Source organism: Schistocerca nitens, chromosome 9, assembly GCF_023898315.1.
Source record: "Schistocerca nitens isolate TAMUIC-IGC-003100 chromosome 9, iqSchNite1.1, whole genome shotgun sequence".
Classification (NCBI taxonomy): domain Eukaryota; kingdom Metazoa; phylum Arthropoda; class Insecta; order Orthoptera; family Acrididae; genus Schistocerca; species Schistocerca nitens.
Window position 1 is genome coordinate 338456975 of NC_064622.1, and position 21903 is coordinate 338478877.

The following is a 21903-nucleotide window of genomic DNA, read 5'->3' on the forward strand; positions in this document are numbered from 1 at the left end:
TAGAGAAGATCCAAAGAAGAGCGGCGCGTTTCGTCACAGGGTTATTTGGTAAGCGTGATAGCGTTACGGAGATGTTTAACAAACTCATGTGGCAGACTCTGCAAGAGAGGCGCTCTGCATCGCGGTGTAGCTTGCTCGCCACGTTTCGAGAGGGTGCGTTTCTGGATAAGGTATCGAATATATTGCTTCCCCCTACTTATACCTCCCGAGGAGATCACGAATGTAAAATTAGAGAGATTAGAGCGCGCACGGAGGCTTTCAGACAGTCGTTCTTCCCGCGAACCATACGCGACTGGAACAGGAAAGGGAGGTAATGACAGTGGCACGTAAAGTGCCCTCCGCCACACACCGTTGGGTGGCTTGCGGAGTATAAATGTAGATGTAGACGTAGATGTAGAGAGCCAGCCTACCACTCACCTGTCGTGTGGGTCGTGACGTCCGCCAGCAGCATTGTTCCTGGGGTAGAGGTTGAGGTGCACGACCATGTGGGAAGACGCCCCGGCTGGCCGTGGTCGAGGAGGTGGCGGTCGGTACTGCATCTGCATAACACAAAGTACGCATACAGTTATACAGGATTTGGCGATTGTAAGCCATAACGTGAAGAGATAGCCTGTGGTGGTAATATGTATACATGGGGTCCTCCAAAGTGATCTAAGGCCTTGTCCGTGCAACGGAAATGCAACGAGATAAACTCATAAAGGTAATCTTTCCAAGGACTGCGCCGCTGGTGAAGAAATATGTTACCGATGCAGAAACACAGTGGTGATGTGACGTTGTTTTTACCTCTTCCTTAAGGCACATTGAAGATAATAGTAGCATCTTAGGAATGGATTGAAATGTGGGCGGGGAACAGATTTCACATTAGCATTTCACTTCTTGTTGTAGCCCTATGATCCAAATGTGGTTGAGAATCGTTACAGTTACAAGCCAAGATCTCTGGTCGGTCCTTCAGAATGGCATATATTGGGAAATTTTCCTTAAAACCGAGAGATGGTGTGAATACTTGGCAAAGTCCTGTTCCAAGTGGTATGGCCATCTCTCCCTCCAATCGTTGAACTAATGTACCCAGTCATTTGATGTCGACTCCAAACCAGGAAAACTGCAGTTACAGAAAAGAAAACGCAGTAAAATACTTCTGTATTTCTACGACATTTGCCCCTCACACAAACTGCACCACTAACTACCTGAGCTCTACGACATTGCCTGGCACCGCCCCTAAAAGGTCTATCTGAATAAGCTGTATAATGCTAAAGAAACAACGACAGTTACGATGCCACATTGAAATCTAATATTACATGATATGTTTCTTGCGTAAGGCATATGAATGGCCTCGTCTAAACCGGATAATCGCAGGCGTTTAGCGTAATGTAGCGAGAGAGGATATACGTTATATAACAAATATTCAGAATCGCTCCTCAGTAACTGGAAACCCTCAAAATTATTTGTAACTTTCTTACAAGGGAGGAGTAAGCAGACGGCGATGGAAATCCCGAAGGAAGCTATCTGATGTTCACGCATTTGCAGCAACCTAGACCGGATTGTTCAAAGGGTAGCGGTGCGATTCGTACAGTTTTTTTTAGGCAGACAAGGGTATCAGAGACATGCCCAACATTTTTAACTAAAGTCTGAAACGTAAACCATGCTGTGCAGTAAAAAAAGGCGCACTTATAAGGCGGAAAATATACCATCTTAATGAAATCAGTGCTATACGCTTCCTCAGTCTTGCATCCAGACATACATACAACAGAAAATTCTGCTATTAGTTCAGTTTGGACGTGATGTGGCATGTCTTTGAACATTTAGTAATTTCAAACTTACTGGTGAATTAAAATCCTGTGTCATACCGGGACACCTATCTGGGACCTTTGTTTTACATGGATAATGCTCTATCAGCTCATGTATCCAGTTATTACTAACGACCCATCGTCATAGTTTCACGCTTACCATCACTTATTTCATATATTCCCTACTTCATAGAGGCTTCCCTCATTATCTTAGCACTTCAGGCAATAACTACATCGTGAAGAAACACCTTAGACTCGTCGTATGCGTTTTTTTCAGATGCGTGTTTCCTTATTCTGCGGTATTCCTTCTCCCAAGAGTTATAATCTATGCAGTGGAGCTCTGTGAAGTTTGGAAGATAGGAGAGATGGAATAACAGAACTGATGCCGTAAGAATGGGTCGTACGTCATAACTAGATAGTTCAAAGAGTATCGCTCACTAAGGAGACCTATTTGATTTGAGGTATTTGACAATACTGTTGGCAGGAATAATACCATATTTGTCAGCCTCCTACTATGAAGAATATGTAATATTCTTAGCAGAGAAGGAAAGCTGATAACCTGCGCAATTACTGATCTTTATACCCAGCCCCTCACGAGAGTGCCAGCACTCCTAAAGTGATGTTATATCGTCATGTAGACTATTCTTGAAAGAATGCTTAAGTTCATGGAACGGAACTGTAACTGCTAGAAGCGAAAATATTATGTGCGCATTATGAGGCCTCCTAATATTCGCTATAAAATACATTCTATAACATTAAGTCTTCCGCAGATTTGCTCAACTTTTTTAAATTCATGAATCAACGATAGCACAGCCTGTGCACATCTGACGAAAAATAGCTATATGAATTTAGAAGAAAGAGGAAAGAACTTAATGTCAGTTAACTGTAATTTCCATCAAGAGGTCTTTATTTGCCGTAGGAACGCAAAACGTTCGCTTTCATCTGTTACTAGCGCTGATGAACTTTATAAAAATGTCCTAATTTCAATAGCACTGGCGTTTCTACCACAAAATATTTAAAAAACTTTTAAATAATTATAATCTCTATTTTCCCCAATCTTAAACTAAATTCCTGCAATTTTCGTCATCTGATTTCTTAATAGTGTTGGTGTAGTGATGTCACATTTACCATAAAGTAATTTTACCAGAATCATTAAAAAATAATTTCTAGCCAAGATGGATTTCTAGAGTTTGTCATCACATAGAAATGGAACTAATTTTGGTACTCTGAACAGCCTTCAGATAACTGCTCTCTTTGAATGTTTCCATCAATGTTAACCATTAGAAACTTAACTGTTAAATTAAAAGATTGTGATGGGGTTACCTCAGATTTTTTTAGGAAACATTGTTGTCAAATTTTTGAACACCTACAATGCTCTGTTACTGATGTGGCCAGAGACCGGGAGACATTAGTGATCACAATGTAGAAGGCTGCAGATAATAATGATACTTCCCTGTGGCCGAACGCCCCGATGCAGGTCTTTTAATTAGATGACACTTCTGCAACTTCTGTGCCCCAATTCACCCATTAGTCCTACCATAGGCGATCTATAGCTACATGATTACTCTGGAATTCGGAATTACCTGGCAGATGATTTATCGAACCGTCTTAGAGCTTCCTCTGGTCCTTTTCGATCACGAACAGCGCTCAATAAAAACGAACACTTAAATCTCTCCGTTTGAAATCTGATTTCGCTTCTTTTGTTACGATAATCATTCTTCCCTATGTTGATGAGTGCCAACAAAATACTTTCACACTCAAAGTTTCAAAGTGAAATTTCATGAGAAGTTCCTCCCACAACGATAAACGTCTCTGTTTTAGTGACTGCCACCCCAGTTTGCGTATCATATCCGTAGCACTCTCTCCCACGTTTTGCTATTTATTCGGTGTCCTCCGTCAGTCTTATCATATGCGAATGCCACATCGCACACCAGTACTCCAGAAGAGGGCGTACAAACGTAGTATGAGCCGTCTCTTTGGTAGACCTGTTTCATTTTCTAAGTGCTCTACGAATAAATCGCAATCTCTGGTTTGCTTTCCCCACAAAATTACTAATGTGATCGTTCCAGTTTATTCATAACTATAATAGATAGGTGTGTAACTGAATTTACAAACTTTAGATTTGTGTTTTTTATTTTGTGACCAAAATTTTGCTGATTTTTTTTAGTACTCATGTGGAATGCTTAACACTTTTCATTATTTAGAGTTAGAGACCTGTAGTTTAATGTAGAATGCGAACCACGTGTCATTCTTAGTAAATCTGTACATCGCTGAATGGTGAAGCATGGTTCAAAGACATACTGAAACATCGTGTTCTGACCGGTATCCGACCCCGGAATCTTTCAGTATCTAGTCACGCAGCTGTAGGTCTATTAGACACTAAACCTGAAGATATAAAGTGTGAAAGTTTCTTTAAAAATGTGTTATTTTTGCTGATAGTTTCTATTTATTCATTTTGCAGTGGCCATTCCTTTGCTTGGTTTTTCTGAAAGATTGCTTGGGAAGCTGTGTTTGTTGGTAACAATGAATCGAAACAGAAGTTAATCTGACTGCGTGAATTGCAAGGAAGTGTACTGATATCGCCTAAAAAGAAAACCAGATTCTACCTACGCTCTCTTTTATACTTCTTTACTTGTCTGACATGAAATTTGATAAAACCTTAACTGATTTCTGGTCGTATGAAAGAAAGTCCCGTAAAATCTGAAATCTAATTTTTTCTTTTCCTCTTTTGGATCACCTGTTGCATTGCATAACGTTATGCCAACTGCTCTCTGAAAACTGCTGCTACTGCTATAGAAAGCTACTAAAAAGGCGCGTCTCATTTACTGGGAGCACCAAGGGAGCTCTATGTACGAGGGCTATTCCGAAAGTAAGGTCCGATCGGTCACGAAATGGAAACGACTATGAAAATCCGATAAAGCTTTGCACAGATGTGTTGGGTAGTGTCTCTAGTATAACCCCAGTTAGCATCACGTCGCTCTTCTCATTTCTGAGCTCGCAGTGAGTGCGTAAAGATGTCTAGAAAATAGTGTCTGCCGCCAAGTACGGGGGCCTGGTGAGAAATTTCCCCTGAAGCTATGCAGCTAACATTACATAACTGTCGTGCTGTTTCGTCTTCAAGACAATTCTCAGCCGCATTCTGCAGGGGCAATGAAGATGCTCCTGCATCGTTTTCAAATGGAAATGTGAGAGTACCCACAATACAGCCCGTAATTGTCTCCCTCTGAGTTTCAGCTCTGGTCACATGAACCGCTGGTTATGAAGACAACATTTCGGCACAAGACAACGAGCCGTAGGCCAGCGTAGAGAATTGGCGGAGAGCACTGGCGGCTGCCTTCTATAGCGAGGGTATGGGAAAGTTGGTACAACGCTACGATACACGTCTAAGTCGGGTCGGCGACTATGGAGATAAGTAGCTGCAAGGTGTATCTAACTGTTGCAAATAAAACATTTTTGATTTTTACCGTGGTTTCCATTTCGCGACCTATCGGACCTTACTTTCGGAATAGCCCTCGTACAACGAGTGCATGTAATGTGTCTGCATTTTAAACTGCAATTGTGAAACCTTATCTAACAAATGACGATGATTTTGAAATGGATGGTGATGTGGTAAATTATGTTAATGTTTAGGTTAAAACCTCTATTGGAAATTTAGAAAAGTCACTTTACAAAAGCATTCTTCATTATGATCGAGAGTCGCAAAGAAATGACATACTCTAAAAACAGTTCAAAGTTGTTTGTACAACAGTGTCATATTCAAGGAATTGTTACAAAATATATATTATCATCGTAGATTTAAAAAAATGCATTAATTGAGTCAATCTTTCCTGAATTGTCATTAATGTTACCTAATTAAGAAGAGCGGAAAAGTTTCGTGTGAATAGTAAATTATTATAATGATGCGCAGGTATTAGCTCGCGAACAGTTAAGGCAAAGAAAATGAATTATTTCCCTATTATGAAGTCTTCGTCAAAGTAATAAAAAAATCTTTCTCTTTCGCAGTAAAGTTATCAGAACCATAATACAAAATCAGTTTCCCTTACAAAGATAAATTTTCATCATTTTTCCCGTGACACTTTTTCGGGCGTGGCTCGTTTCGCTACTATATGAAGCGGACTGAGTACCTCTGCGGCTAGCACCCCTGAGGGAGCTACCCACGAAGAGATGATATTGCGGACGCGCAATGTCTCAGATTTCATTGCGCGCTATCCGAGAAACAAAGAAGGCGTGACTGCCGTCTGTGTATCCAGGTTATAAGGGAAGCTCATAGTAAAGAAACATCAACACCTCCTTCAGCTAGATGTCCAAATTTGACTGACGAAGTTCCTGACACGAGGGTTTTTCAGAAGAAGACAAAGGAATCATGATATTAGAGAAGCGGCTATTATCTGTAATGATGAAATTTTTATAGAAGGAAATGGAACGAACACCTAGAAAGAATGGAGAGTGATGGACTCCCCTAGAAGGCTATAAGTGCCAAGGAGGATGAGATATGGGTACCGCAGTACGTATTTTCGCCTAATACATGAATAGAAGAAGAAGAATAAGAACAAGAAGGATTTAGTACGAGTGATTATAGCCTTACTGTCTTCGATACGTTTCTTTATGACTTTCAACTTTGTTGTGCTACGAGCAGGTGATCGCCGGCTGCACAGTACCTGCCCCTCCGCGGTGAGAGGGTAGACGTCCAGCATGACGCTGAAGGGCCGCGTGGCGCCCCTGACGTTGTGCAGCTGCTGGGTGTGTGGAGCAGGCTTCTGTCCCAACGGGTGGTAGACGACCTCGGTGTACAGCTGCGTCTGAGTGGGCTGACGGCCTGGCGAGGGTGGCGGGGGCGTCGGGAACTGGAACTGGCTGATCTTGTCCAGCGAGCGTGCCGGCAGCGCGAACCGCAGGCCGCTGTTGGCCAGCAGGTTGATCTGCAGTCAGAAGGATTGTCTGGTTCCAGCAGCTGCACCACTCTCCTCTTTCCGTTCATCTAATCTAATGTCTACAGATAACGAGTAAGCGAGAGTGGAAGGCTGCGTTCTAGGAGTGTTTCCAGTTACAAGTAGCCTTGGATTGCAGCAATGGATTACAACTTTTTATTGCGTAATCGATTTCGGGAATGTCAACTCCAATGCACATCTAGTCGATTTTTGGTATTACTTTTCTGGATGCAGCTGGCTCTCAGCACTGGTCAGCAATAGGTCCATAAAACGACAAACAAAATAAGTCTACTACCAGCTGGAGAGGTGTCTTTTGTCTTTTATGTGTGGTGTTGTGAGTGCCGATCTATTACTAATACATCACGAGTTGTTTCTAAGGATGTGGCTGTTAGCCCCAAAATTGATTATGCAATAATAAAAATCCATCCTTGCAGATAGGAGCTAATTTGTTCATAACTATAAATCATCATATGACTGCATTTCTAGCATGAATTTAGTGAAAAAAAAGAAAAAAGAAACTATGGGAATGGTCTGAGTGATTATATAACAGTGAGTGTAAAGTGAGTTCGCATCCGTATGTTTTCCTCTCACAGATACGGCTCTCCTGCTAGAACATACTGTTAATGTGCAGATGATTTATTATTCTCAGTTTTTCTTACATTTATCGCTTCTGGCACAAGGTTCTAGTCTTCGGGATTTGGCAGCCCTTACGTATTTTGAATTTGGCCTCCGAATGCTCTCCCTGACACCACGATTGTCAAGGTACGTTAATGCAGAGAAGTCGTGTCCGCCATCTCTGTGTGAACGGTGTACCCTGCGTTCCGAGTGTTATCGCATTATAAATATTTTTGCATCATTTCCTCTGAATCGGAATTCGGCTACCATTTGACCGTTTGAGGATTTGAATAAAACCATCTATAAACCAAACCAGTGAGTGGGTCAGCCCTCGATCGTTAATCCTCCGTGCAGATTCGATTCATATCTGGCACACCCGGCTGACTCGGAATCTAGCGCCCTGCGTGTTAAACTACACCAGCAAGGCCTTCCACAGCGATCACTCAGAGTGAATATCTTGGGTCTATGATGTCGATCGTAGTGGGGAGACATTATGAGAAGGAAAGTAAACTGATAGGGCTATAACTGTTGGCCTTCGCTTCTGAGGCTGTCTTTCTACTAAGATTGACAAGATGCACCCAATCGGTTTCTACCTACAAATACCTGATTTGTGTAGTCAACCTTTGGTATGCAGCTACAGTGTAAACCCTGCGACCCTGAAGTTGTATCATGAATTTCCTTTATCCCCGGTTACATTCAATAATTCCTCGATACTTACACAATCTACCGACGTAATCTGTAACACCATATATCAAACCATACAAAGTCTCTTCTTGCCTCAACTCAAATCAATCGGAATTGCTAAAATAAAATTGCAAGCTTCCGTAGTGGATGTCACTGACGAAAAAAAATCTTCTCAGTCCCTTGCTTACGGCAAGTTTTATTTTGAATATAAGGGGGAATGTCATGAAAAATATGACACGGCTTCTACGAGCTCAACTTTGTCGTCTGAAGCAGCTGACATTTTTATAGAACATTTAGAACAAAAAGTTTTAAGTAATGCGGAACTACAGTAAAACTACCTTGCTGGCTTTCTATGTGGATCAAACGTCTGTTGCATGGTCGCGCAGTTGGGAAGAATTACATAAATTCCACAATTTTCTGAACAACCTTTTTTCGAAAATCAGCTTTAACATGGATTTGGCGAGTGATGGCCTCCCGCTTTTTCATATTCTGCGCTACAGAAGACTTGAGAGCATTCTAGGATACAGAGTTTATAAGAAATATGCCAAAAAACAGGGATCCAGATGGCGCTTCGCAACACAACCTAGCCCAGAACCCGGAACCAAGTATCTTTGAACACTCTGTCTTCTCTTGCACTCCGCATCGCTGACAGTAAGAGCCTGCGATCAGAGTTACGTTACCATAGGGAAACATTTATGGCCAATGGCTTCGATGACACGATGTGGTAAGAATGACATGAAATGTCATGTGGCTAGGGCCTCTTGTCGGGTAGACTGGTCGGCTAGTGAAGACTTTTTTCTTGACTCTTGGCGACTGTCATGTGGATGACAAAGAAATGATGATGAGGGCAACACAACATCCAGCCACCGAGCGGAGAAAATCTCCGACCCAACCGGGAATCGAAATCAGGCCTCTTGCTGGCATTCTGCTTTGCTGACCACTCCGCTGTCGAGGCGGACAGCAGCAAAAATAACAATAATACAAACAAGAAGACCGAGGAACCTCCTGTACAATGTGCATAGTCGTTCGGGAGAATGGCTTAAATATTAAGCTTTTCACACAAGACTTTTCATACAAGACTTCCTCAGTTTTACAACGAACGGGACTAACCACCTCCAAACCGTGGGGGGATACAAAGTGACATATGGATGTGGAAAAGTACCAGGAGCCATCAATAGATAATGTAACACATTTCATTTTCTCGGTTTACTTTGGTTTCAAAAATGCGGAATTTGTTATTGGACATGGTGTAACATTCCCGCTTCAGCCCCAATAGTTCCATGAATTTCTGATATACGGCGGCGCTGTGTGTAACCTTCAAAATGAGGTACGTTCCAAACTGAGACCTGTCATTGAGTTTTGTTTCGCGGGAAACTATAGCATCGAAAATAAACGTAGGCACTTGCAGAACATCTACGGAAACATGGCAGTGAGTCGCTTAGCGAAGCGTCTGTCACCACCGAAACAAAGTGTGCATAGCTCTCCAATCTCCGGCGTGCCGGCTGGCCACACATACCTCTGGCTCCTGTGATGTCTGCGAGTGCGTACACAGTCATTCGAGGCGATTGGTTAATCCCTGTCAAACACCTCGCTGGTCAACTAGACGTCTCTGTCGGTAGTGGGGTACTCGTGGTTTGTGTCCGCTGGGTTCATCGCCACCTAACAGAAGAGCAACGAAGGAACTTCTGTGCGAAACTGCTTACGTGCTCCAGGTTGATCACGACAATTTTTTGTCTAACTTCGTCACAGGCGACGAAACATGGGTTCATTACTACAAACAAAACGGCTATCAATGGAGTTGTGCCACAGTACTTCTCCTCCGAAGAGAAAGTTCAAAGTCGCAACCTCAGGTGGTAAAGTAATGGCTGTGGTCTTCTGGAACACGATAGGGGTTATTCTGTCTACGTCCTCCTTCGTGGTGGAAAGATCAACGCTGAATTGTATTGTGGTATTCTCAGGGAATTGAAGAAACGACTTCAGTGAATTCGGCCACAAAAAGACAAATTTGTCCTTCTCTATGCCAAGGCATGGCCTCACACAATTCTGCGTACCCTACAGCAGCTCACAATACTTCATTGTACTGTTCTTCTTCGACCACCCTACAGCCCGGATCTCGTACCTTCCGACGTCCATATTTTTCGCACAAAGAAAGATGCACTCCGCACGAAGCAGTAGAATGGAACCAATAGGGTGTTACCGTACGGGCATAAATGCCCTCTCTCTACGTGGCATCGCACTTAGCAAAGATTACGTTGAAAGATTTAGTTCCGTAGCGAAAGGAGCGGAGGAATAAATATGGTGTATTATAATCCTGAAAAAAACCAACCTACTTTCAGTAAAAATGTGTTGCATTATTTATTGAATACGACTCGCATGTATCGGCAACACTGGAAGAACGGGAAAACATTGCGTTATAGAGTACGAACGGCATACACATTAAGACAAATCGCAATATCAGCGGTAGCGCGGGGCAAAGAAGAATGTATCACGTAATGCTAGCCAGGGAAAGTAATATTTATCAATGTAAAGTCGGTGAATCAGTGAAAACATCGAAGTATTTGTATAATCTCAACATTATGACAGTTAACGGTCTTCGTATCCGCCCGCCATTACAAACGTAGACACCCAGCCAAAATGAGCAAGAAACATAAACAACAGCATGTAAACAACTGAGGTGGGATAACATCAAAAATATTTTGGATTTCCCCCTCTGTCAGTATATAGAGGGTGGTCCATTGATAGTGACCGGGCCAAATATCTCACGAAATAAGCATCAAACGAAAAAACGACAAAGAACGAAACTTATCTAGCTTGAAGGGGGAAACCAAATGGCGCTATGGTTGGCCCGCTAGATGGCACTGCCATAGGTCAAACGGATATCAACTGTGTTTTTTAAAATAGGGACTCCAATTTTTATTACAAATTCGTGTAGTGCGTAAATAAATATGAACGTTTTAGTTGGACTACTTTTTCGCTTTGTGATAGATGGCGCTGTAATAGTCACAAACGTATAAGTACGTGGTATCACGTAACATTCCGCCAGTGCGGACGGTATTTGCTTCGTGATACATTACCCGTGTTAAAATGGACCATTTACCATCTGCGGAAAAGGTCGATATCGTGTTAATGCATGGCTATTGTGATTAAAATGCCCAACGGGCGTGTGCTATGTATGCTGCTCGGTATCCTGGACGACATCCTCCAAGTTTTCGGACCGTTCGCCGGATAGTTACGTTATTTAAGGAAACAGGAAGTGTTCAGCCACATGTGAAACGTCAACCACGACCTGCAACAAATGATGATGCCCAAGTAGGTGTTTCAGCTGCTTTCGCGGCTAATCCGTACGTCAGTAGCAGACAAATTGCGCGAGAATCGGGAATCTCAAAAACGTAGGTGTTGAGAATGCTACATCAACATCAATTGCACCCGTACCATATTTCAATGCATCAGGAATTGCATGGCAACGACTCTGAACGTCATGTACAGTTCTGCCACTGGGCACAAGAGAAATTACGGGACGATGACAGATTTATTGCACGTGTTTTATTTTAGGACGAAGCGTCATTCACCAACAGCGGTAACGTAAACCGGCAGAATATGCACTATTGGGCTACGGAAAATCCACAATGGCTGCGACAAGTGGAACATCAGCGACCTTGGACGGTTAATGTATGGGGCGGCATTATGGGAGGAAGGATAATTGACACCCATTTTATCGATGGCAATCTAAATGGTGCAATGTATGCTGATTTGCTACGTAATGTTCTACCGATGTTACTACAAGATGTTTCACTGCATGACAGAATGGCGATGTACTTCCAACATGATGGATGTCCGGCACATACCTCGCGTGCGGTGGAAGCGGTATTGAATAGTATATTTCATGACAGGTGGATTGGTCGTCGAAGCACCATACCATGGCCCGTACGTTCACCGGATCTGCCGTCCACGGATTCCTTTCTGTGGGGCAAGTTATGGGATATTTGCTATCGTGATCCACCGACAACGCCTGACAACATGCGTCAGCGCATTGTCAATGCATGTGCGAACATTATGGAAGGCGAACTTTTCGCTGTTGAGAGGAATGTCGTTACACGTATTGCCAAATGCATTGAGGTTGACGGAGATCATTTTGAGCAATTATTGTATTAATGTGGTATTTACAGGTAACCACGCTGTAACAGCATGCGTTCTCAGAAATGATAAGTTCACAAAGGTACATGTATCACATTGGAGCAACCGAAATAAAATGTTCAAACGTACGTACATTCTGTATTTTAATTTAAAAAACCTACCTGTTACGAAATGTTCGTCTAAAATTGTGAGGCATATGTTTGTGACTATTACAGCGCCATCTATCAAAAAGCTTAAAAAGTGGTCCAACTAAAACATTCATATTTCTTTACGCACTACACGAATATGTAATAAAAATGGGGGTTCCTATTTAAAGAAACGCAGTTGATATCGTTTGTCCTACGGCACCGCCATCTAGCGGGCCAATCATAGCGTCATCTGACTTCCCCCTTCAAGCTAGACAAGTTTCGTTCTTTGTAGTTTTTTCGTTTGACCCTTATTTCGTGAGATATTTGGCCCGGTCACGATCATTGGACAATCCTCTACTGTCGGTACTAGGACAGTGCGACTGTCCACCAATATCAGCCGGAAGATGTTTAAAAAAAACTGCAGTTCTCCGAAAAAGGGCAGAAAATATCCGTTTGTAAGTGAACGTGACAGTTATTTTCGACTGTGTTCAGGCATACATTGACGGAGAGGGAAACTAGATTTCATTAACTATTAATACGCCACGTTTGTGTATCAGCTCGTTGGGAGTGGTAATGATTTGGTAGTGTAGACGTGTCACCTGTGAGGGATCCTCTGGTCTGAAGTTGACAAAGGGGTCCGCCACGTAAGCGTGTCCGTTGAGTGGCGGCGGTGGCAGAGTGACGGTGAGCCGGCCGTTGGTGCTGCCGGTCTCCGGTTCGTTTCCAGGGAAGGTCATCTCGTGGCGTTCCCCGGCGGGTCGCGGCATGTTGTACACGCCGGAGAACCTGACCGTTTTGGGGTGCGAGGAGTCGCCCGCTGGGAACCTCACGTGCTGCCGGTGACGGCCGCGATTCTGCTGCTGAAAAACATTCAACCATTACTATGTCCAGTGGTGGCTTTCATTATACCTTTGTCCAGAGGCACGGGCCGGAGTAATATACGAGGCGTGTAAGTAACATAATAAGACTGAGAAAACTGTGAGCAATCTGGCAACGGTGTTTTGTTCTACTACTGTAGAACGATGCGTTCACCCCTTCCAGGTGTTCATCCCACGTTTCAGCCCCTTACAGCCATCACGTGATTTCTGATAGCGCCAGCAGTGAAGTACTGTTATTTTTTTGGGTGTTATAAAAAAGGAACAGCGTAATTTAGGACAACGTTATGCTTTCAAGATTTGTATAAAACTTGGAGAATCTGCGAGTGTGACCTTCGAAAAACTGAGACAGGCCTAAGACATTCCAATAGTACTAGTTTTCCCTCTGGCACAAATCGTTTTTAAGATGATCCTCGCTAAGGGAGGCCTGCAACATCAAAAGCTGACGAAAACGTCGAAAGCGTGGTTGTTCTTGTGATAGCAGACCGTAGTTAAAAAGGGTTTTACAAAGATGTCCTTATAAGGCTCAGGAAAACGGTAAATCAAGTCAGAACGGACATTGCAGACAAGTTGATGCTGCATCATGATAACTCCCTATGTCAAACGGTCACTTTCGTGATGGAATTTATAAAGGAACTTAATTTTTTTTTCTTACTGATAAACGTATAGATAATTATTCGACCCTCATACCAAAGATTAATATGAAATGTATTTAACACTGATGGACAAAAGAAGCTTTACGCTCTTCGTTTATTAGTTTTAGTATTAGTTACATTTCGTTGTTCTCATGTACTGGTGACAAAACGTCTTGTGAAACCTAATAGTGAAATAGTGTTATACAGTGAAAGCAATTTGCAAAGAAGAACGACTTTCTCACTTACGATACCATGGATCCCAGCTCCTGTAACTCGGGAATGTTAGCATTATTTTAATTTTATACGCAGAATTTAGATGAAGGCGTCGATCTTCACGACGGCGCTGCTCAACAATACAGCTACGTTAATGTGTTCATCTACACTCCTGGAAATGGAAAAAAGAACACATTGACACCGGTGTGTCAGACCCACCATACTTGCTCCGGACACTGCGAGAGGGCTGTACAAGCAATGATCACACGCACGGCACAGCGGACACACCAGGAACCGCGGTGTTGGCCGTCGAATGGCGCTAGCTGCGCAGCATTTGTGCACCGCCGCCGTCAGTGTCAGCCAGTTTGCCGTGGCGTACGGAGCTCCATCGCAGTCTTTAACACTGGTAGCATGCCGCGACAGCGTGGACGTGAACCGTATGTGCAGTTGACGGACTTTGAGCGAGGGCGTATAGTGGGCATGCGGGAGGCCGGGTGGACGTACCGCCGAATTGCTCAACACGTGGGGCGTGAGGTCTCCACAGTACATCGATGTTGTCGCCAGTGGTCGGCGGAAGGTGCACGTGCCCGTCGACCTGGGACCGGACCGCAGCGACGCACGGATGCACGCCAAGACCGTAGGATCCTACGCAGTGCCGTAGGGGACCGCACCGCCACTTCCCAGCAAATTAGGGACACTGTTGCTCCTGGCGTATCGGCGAGGACCATTCGCAACCGTCTCCATGAAGCTGGGCTACGGTCCCGCACACCGTTAGGCCGTCTTCCGCTCACGCCCCAACATCGTGCAGCCCGCCTCCAGTGGTGTCGCGACAGCCGTGAATGGAGGGACGAATGGAGACGTGTCGTCTTCAGCGATGAGAGTCGCTTCTGCCTTGGTGCCAATGATGGTCGTATGCGTGTTTGGCGCCGTGCAGGTGAGCGCCACAATCAGGACTGCATACGACCGAGGCACACAGGGCCAACACCCGGCATCATGGTGTGGGGAGCGATCTCCTACACTGGCCGTACACCACTGGTGATCGTCGAGGGGACACTGAATAGTGCACGGTACATCCAAACCGTCATCGAACCCATCGTTCTACCATTCCTAGACCGGCAAGGGAACTTGCTGTTCCAACAGGACAATGCACGTCCGCATGTATGCCGTGCCACCCAACGTGCTCTAGAAGGTGTAAGTCAACTACCCTGGCCAGCAAGATCTCCGGATCTGTCCCCCATTGAGCATGTTTGGGACTGGATGAAGCGTCGTCTCACGCGGTCTGCACGTCCAGCACGAACGCTGGTCCAACTGAGGCGCCAGGTGGAAATGGCATGGCAAGCCGTTCCACAGGACTACATCCAGCATCTCTACGATCGTCTCCTTGGGAGAATAGCAGCCTGCATTGCTGCGAAAGGTGGATGGATGGAGAGAGTTGTGTGGGCCCACGACGGCAAGGTCTTCAGCGCTCGCTCAGTAATAGATTGAGACCGTCAGTCGGATATATTCTTTAATAACGTTACTTATAATATTCAGTGACTTAGTTTCCACAAGTGACCTTTGGCTGTGTCACAACGGTGCTTCACGTGAAATTCTTATGACGCGACATTCATAATAACACCCATTTCAAAATTACGACACCGGCTGCCTAAGCTTCTAACAATTTAACAGCCCATTTACAAATTTTTTACGTCATAAGGCATTCCTGTTGTTGTACCACAGCCACCAGGTCCACCAGATCTGAGACCTTGACATTTTCTTTTCCCGAAATTAAAAAATATCTTAAAAGAGCGCCATTTTGGGCCTCTGGTTAACATTCAACAGAATGTGGCCGACGTGTTAGAGACTCTACCAGTTGAAGCCTTTTAGCGCTGCTACCAAGACAGGGAACAACGACTCCACCGGTGTATAGCTGCCGAAGGGAAGTAATTTGAAGTGAACAATATATTCGTGTGACAAAAATTAAAACTTTGGTAGATAAAAAATCAGTCTCATTACTTTCCTCACTCGTCGCGTAGCTTTCTGAGTCGTTATGTGAAAATCACTCCATTTTAAAAGATGTCATTCCTGTCCTATCATTGTTGATTGGCTAGGTATCGGTTTGTGGCATGCTCCACGTATCACCACCGCTGTTTCTGTCTGTAGTGTAGTACTTGTCACTTAGTGTCTAAACGTAACTTACTTGCCAAGTGGAAATATGCCAGCGTGCTGACTATTTGTATGATTATCTTTCTCATTGGTCTTAGTGTGTCTTTTATATAAAATAGATAAAACTGTCGGCAGTCCTATGGTTTATTAGAAAGCAATAGTGCTTTCCTAGGCATGGTCGTATTACCCACCCAGTTATAGGGGGAAAAAATTTAATGTAGGTTGCAAAACACGGTACAACTTGGTGTTTTTCACATTAAGAAACATAGCCGGAGGTGAAAGAAGTGAAATGTGAAAGATGTAAACACTAGGAGTGACCGGAATTAAACCTGACACTTTTGGATACATTTTATGAACTTTACCGCTGACCCAAAAAACAGCATTTTTTATAACCTTGTTTGTAACGTCTCTCTTCTCTCTCTCTCTCTCTCTCTCTCTCTCTCTCTCTCTCACACACACACACACACACACACACACACACACACACACACACACAGAGTTTTAGAATTGTGAATTGATGCTGATAAAGAGTCGATAAGATACTGAAGACAATTTGTGAAAAGATAAATTTTCGTCAATTTTCTCTCTATAGTCCGTTGTTATTAGGCTCCTAGTCACAGAGAACAAGCTGCAGATCTTAAACGTGTGCGAAGATCTATACAATATGACTTTCAGTTCAGATCACGTTCCTATCAACAAAAACACAAAACAATTTAGAACATTTTCTTTCATCTATTGAATATACCTCGTATTTGGCTTTCTACTCTGTAGGCAGGCCTTGTCCTTTACACAATTCTGTGTATTGCCTTTCATGTAAGTTTTTCACCGCATTCTTTGTTCCTGGTGTTCATGTCCTGATAGTTCCGCAGAAAGTGAAGTTTGGTAGGTAGGAAATGAGGTACTGACAGAAAAAAAGCTGTGAGGAGGTGTAAGTAGGCTGTTTAGGTTTTTTTATTGATAACGCCACCTCAGTATGAAAATCACCGGCTGTGCCGTGTGCAGTCTGTGGCTGCTTTGCATTGTTGTAATACTCAACCATTGTAGTGTTAGGCAGCTGGCTGTGAACAGCGCGTAGCGCTGGGCAGTTGGAGGTGAGCCGCCAGCAGTGGTGGATGTGGGGAGAGAGATGGCGGAGTTTTGTAATTTGTCATGAACTGCTATATATATGATGATATCAAGGTAAATACATTCTTTGTTCTCTATTAATATCTTTCATTTGCTAACTATCCCTATCAGTAGTTAGTGCCTTCCATAGTTTGAATCTTTTATTTAGCTGGCATTAGTGGCGCTTGCTGTATTGCAGTAGTGGGAGTAACCAAGATTTTTGTGAGGTAAGTGATTTGTGAAAAGTACAGGTTAATGTTAGTCAGGGCCATTCTTTTGTAGGGAATTTTGAAAGTCAGATTGCGTTGCGCTATAAATATTGTGTGTCAGGTTAAGCACAGTCGTGTAAGAATTATTCAAAGGGGACGTTTCATATGTCGACCCTTAGCCTAGGATACCTCACTGGAATCTTCTGATTTTTTTTCTTGTAGTTTGTGTAATTAGTGTAGATTTTGTTTATTGCTAGCGCGTAATTGTAGAGAAATTTCCATTGTAGTTGTAGTTTTTTCATTGTTGTACAGTAAAACAGTTGTGGCATGCATGTAGATTTGCACCAAGTATTTCGCAGCTGCAATTAACTAGATATTATTTTCAGTGTTATGTTAATGTGTTCTCTTATTTTTGCTCTTGAAATTGTGTTTTTCTGTGTTGTCGTGTGAAACACTGTGACAATAATGGCGTGTGAAAAACGTAACACTAGGCTCCAAAGTAAATTGAGAAATGACAGTGAAGACGAAAGCAGTATGTTAGCGCCGCAGAATAATGAATTAACTAATGTTAACAGTGGTAATTTGGTAATTGCACATAGGGAAATGGAGCGGGTTGCAAACAATGGCGTGGACAGTGAAACAATTAGTGAAGAGGGAAGCATTATCGATCGATCGGTCGGCAACAGCTCGCTTCAGGTATCGGGAATGACAGGACACAATTTTGCAAATACTATAGACTCAGGTTTTGGGTCCTCACCGTTTTCTCAAATGAGTCAAGACACATTTTCTGCTTGTCAAAATGTGAATGTTTCCGGTGCAAATTCACTGCCGAAAAGCACTGAGGAACATGTTTCAGACACCAATGCATTGTTATTACAATTAATACAACAAATGGGACAAACACAGCAACAGCTAGACACAATGGGACAAAATCTTCGAAAGTTAGACACAGTGGAACAAAATCAGAGTCAAACACAGCAAAAGTTAGACGCAATGGGACAAAATCTTCAAAAATTAGACACAATTGAGCAAAATCAGAAACAAATGGAACAAAATCAGAGTCAAACACAGCAAAAATTAGACGCAATGGAACAAAATCAGAAACAAATGGAACAAAATCAGAGTCAAACACAGCAAAAGCTTCAAAAGTTAGACTCATTGGAGCAAACTCTTGAACAAACACGTGAGGATTTAACTAATGAGTTACATCACATTGAATCGAAATGTCAAAAAGTCTGTAATGACGTAAAAACACAAATTTGTGAGCATTTCCAACCTATTTTTTCGCGGCATGAAAATGCACTACAGAATCACGAAGCAGCCATAAAAGAACTGCAAACTATTGTTCACGAAAATCATGAGACCTTGCAAGCTAAATTTGACTCAGTTGCATCTACCGATTCGGTTACGCAACTTGCAAAAACTCAGGAAAACTTAAAGGACACAGTAGATACTCTGAAACTTGGTTCAGAAAAACATACTGAGGAAATAAGTACACTATCGGAGAAAGTAGCCGAACTTTCGGATCAGTTCACTAATTTATCTACGAAGGTAGATGATAATCTGAATGACACAAAACCGGTAGTCTTTAATGACACAGAAGAGAGCGAACAAATTAGGAAACTGAAACAAAATCTGAATCAACACCAAAGAGAAATCCGGGAAGTACAAGATCAGCTGACACAGGTAATACAAGAATTACGTATTTCAGAGGACACTCGCGCCCCAACACGGGAAGAGGGACATAGAAATACAGAACAACCACAAAATAATAACACAGGACACTTCGGAAATTATGAAAGAAATTGGCAAGGCACACCGAATTTTGAGATGGAACCGCCGACACGACGTAACAATGACCGATATGCGACTCGCCGACATGATGACTTTGACTATAAGCTGTTCATTACTACACGTAAATTCAAAACGTTTAAAAATTCTGCCAACGATATTCATCCACAAGCGTGGCTCCATCAATTCTCTCATTGTTTTCCCCCCAACTGGTCATTAGAACACAGATTAGAATTTATGTGTGGCTATTTAGAGAATGAACCAGCTGTAAGAATGCGTTCGGTCATTCATGATTGTCATAGTGAAGGAGAATTTTACCATGCCTTCCTCTCAGCATATTGGTCTCAAGCCACACAAGACCGAGTAAAACATGGCATCATAATGATGAAACATTTCGAACAATCTGAATTCTCCAGTCTTGTGAAATATTTTGAAGACATGTTGCATAAGAATCAGTACCTGTCAAACCCATACAGCCCCTCAGAACTCATCCGCATTTGCTTAATCAAACTGCCTGAACATTTGCGACATATTATTTTGGCAGGACGTTGCAAAGACGACATTGAAGCATTTCAAGGACTCTTACAAGAACTGGAAATTGACACTGACAATCGCGGAACGCACGAGCACAACAATTACAGATCACATCCGTCGCAATTCCGCGATGAAAGACATAATAACTGGGCGCGACAAGGCTATTCTTACAACACGAATCGTGACCGAAACAGACACCACCCGTATAACAACCGTTGGCAGAGTAGTAATAATTACAGGGAAAGATCACCTCTCCGCAGTAATGACTATCACAGAGACAATCAGAGAAACAGACAATATGGGAACCAAAACAATTATTATTACGAGGGACAGAATAACTTTAGACGCAATGGTCCAGCGCGCAGTTACGATTCAGGGAGAAATTCTCCACCACTTAACCGACAAGAAAGAAACCACAGAAACTACCGACATGACGACAGACGATGTGATCGTAACGACAGACCTGAATTGCATCAGAACTGGCGGGATTTAAATAGGGCAGGGCCCTCTCGCCACGGTGAATTTGTAGAAGTTAGGTCTCCAAATCCCAATAACGACGCGCGACAACAAAGAGACAATAGGCAATGACTCACACCGCTGGCAGCCACAAAACGTTCTTATGACACTAACGACGCAGCTGCCGTAGCTAGTAATTACGTAAAAATGGAAGACATTAGGGACATCTTACTCCAAGAACACGACGTAAAACATAACAACATTGCATATCCTGTGATTCACATCTCAGTAAATGATGTAAAATTTAAGGCAGTACTTGACTCTGGCAGTCCCATTTCAGTAATTAGTGAAACAGCTTTTAGCAAATGCAACAAATCGAACGATTGCCCCACACTTCCGTTACGTAAGATTAAATTACAAGGTGCAATCTTTGGAAAAAGTGTAGATGTACGCCAACAAACCAACTTAGAATTCTTTTGTCAAAGCCACAGTTTCTCTATGAACTTTCTTATTGTTCCATTATTGTCGACGGAAATTATACTGGGAGTAGACTTTTTGAATGAATACAAAGCAATCTTAAGCTTTCACGATGCTGAAATAAGTTTAGAAAAAGAAGGTAAGTCAGTAGCTTTGAAATTTGAAGATTGGCTCTCAAACCATGACGAAGAAATTAATCGGCTTTACCTCCTGTTAGACAACAGTTCGGAATTTTCGACGGAACTTGACACTAACAATTACTCTGCAAGTACTGACAGGGGTGATATCGACGGCGCATTTGATACTAATGAGTTAATTCAGAATAAAATTCAAACAATTGAGAATTGTAATGACACTGATAGGCAGGACCTTTTTGAGATTTTACAAGCACATTCCACAGTTTTTACTCATAAAACAGGAACAATCAAGGGATTTCAATACCAATTTCGTGTTCGTGAGCATACTAAATTTTGTGTTAGACCATACGTAATTCCGGCGCATTATAGGGACCGTGTTAGAACAGAAATACAATCTATGCTTGACGAGGGCATTATTGAGCCTGCAGTAAGCTCATACAACAATCCATTACATGTTGTTGAGAAGAAAAATGGATCAATCAGGCTTGTCTTAGATTCGAGACAAATTAATACTATCATTATTCCTGAAACAGACAGGCCGCAAACGTTGGAAGAACTTCTTCAAAATTTCAATGGTGTAAACGTGTTGTCTTCCATTGATCTCAGATCCAGCTTTTATCAGATCGAACTTCATCCAGAATGTAGAAAATACACAGCTTTCCTTTGTTTCGACGTTTGTTATCAGTTTCGGAAACTTCCTTTTGGTTTGAACATTTCTTCAGCAGCATTCATTCGCGGGCTAAATTCCATATTACCTGAGTTCTTAAAACGTCACATTACCTTATATGTGGACGATATTCTAATAGCAGAAGCTTCATGGGAACAACATAATCGCATCCTCAACAGTTTGTTACGTATTTTTGCAGAATCTGGAATTACAGTTAACTTGGAAAAGTCTGAATTCGGTAGGTCAAAGGTGAGGTTTTTGGGACATATTATTTCTTCTGAAGGCATTCAGCCGGATCCTGAAAAGTTAGAAGCAATCAGAGCCATTCCAGTTCCATCCACAAAAAGACAAGTCCGCAGTTTTCTAGGTCTCGTAAATTTTTACCGT

General features: G+C 42.7%; 1 protein-coding gene across 1 annotated transcript in view; it reads right to left on the bottom strand.

Annotated features, from left to right (window-relative positions):
* The window catches only part of LOC126204227 (uncharacterized), a 193841-nt gene that overhangs the window by 45863 nt on the left and 126075 nt on the right, over positions 1 to 21903 (bottom strand). Inside the window, exons 6-8 of the mRNA XM_049938623.1 lie at positions 12873 to 13133; positions 6443 to 6703; positions 418 to 539 (exon numbers count right to left, since the gene is read on the bottom strand). Of these exons, the coding sequence (XP_049794580.1) occupies positions 418 to 539; positions 6443 to 6703; positions 12873 to 13133 (644 nt within the window). The remainder of the gene's footprint in view (positions 1 to 417; positions 540 to 6442; positions 6704 to 12872; positions 13134 to 21903) is intronic.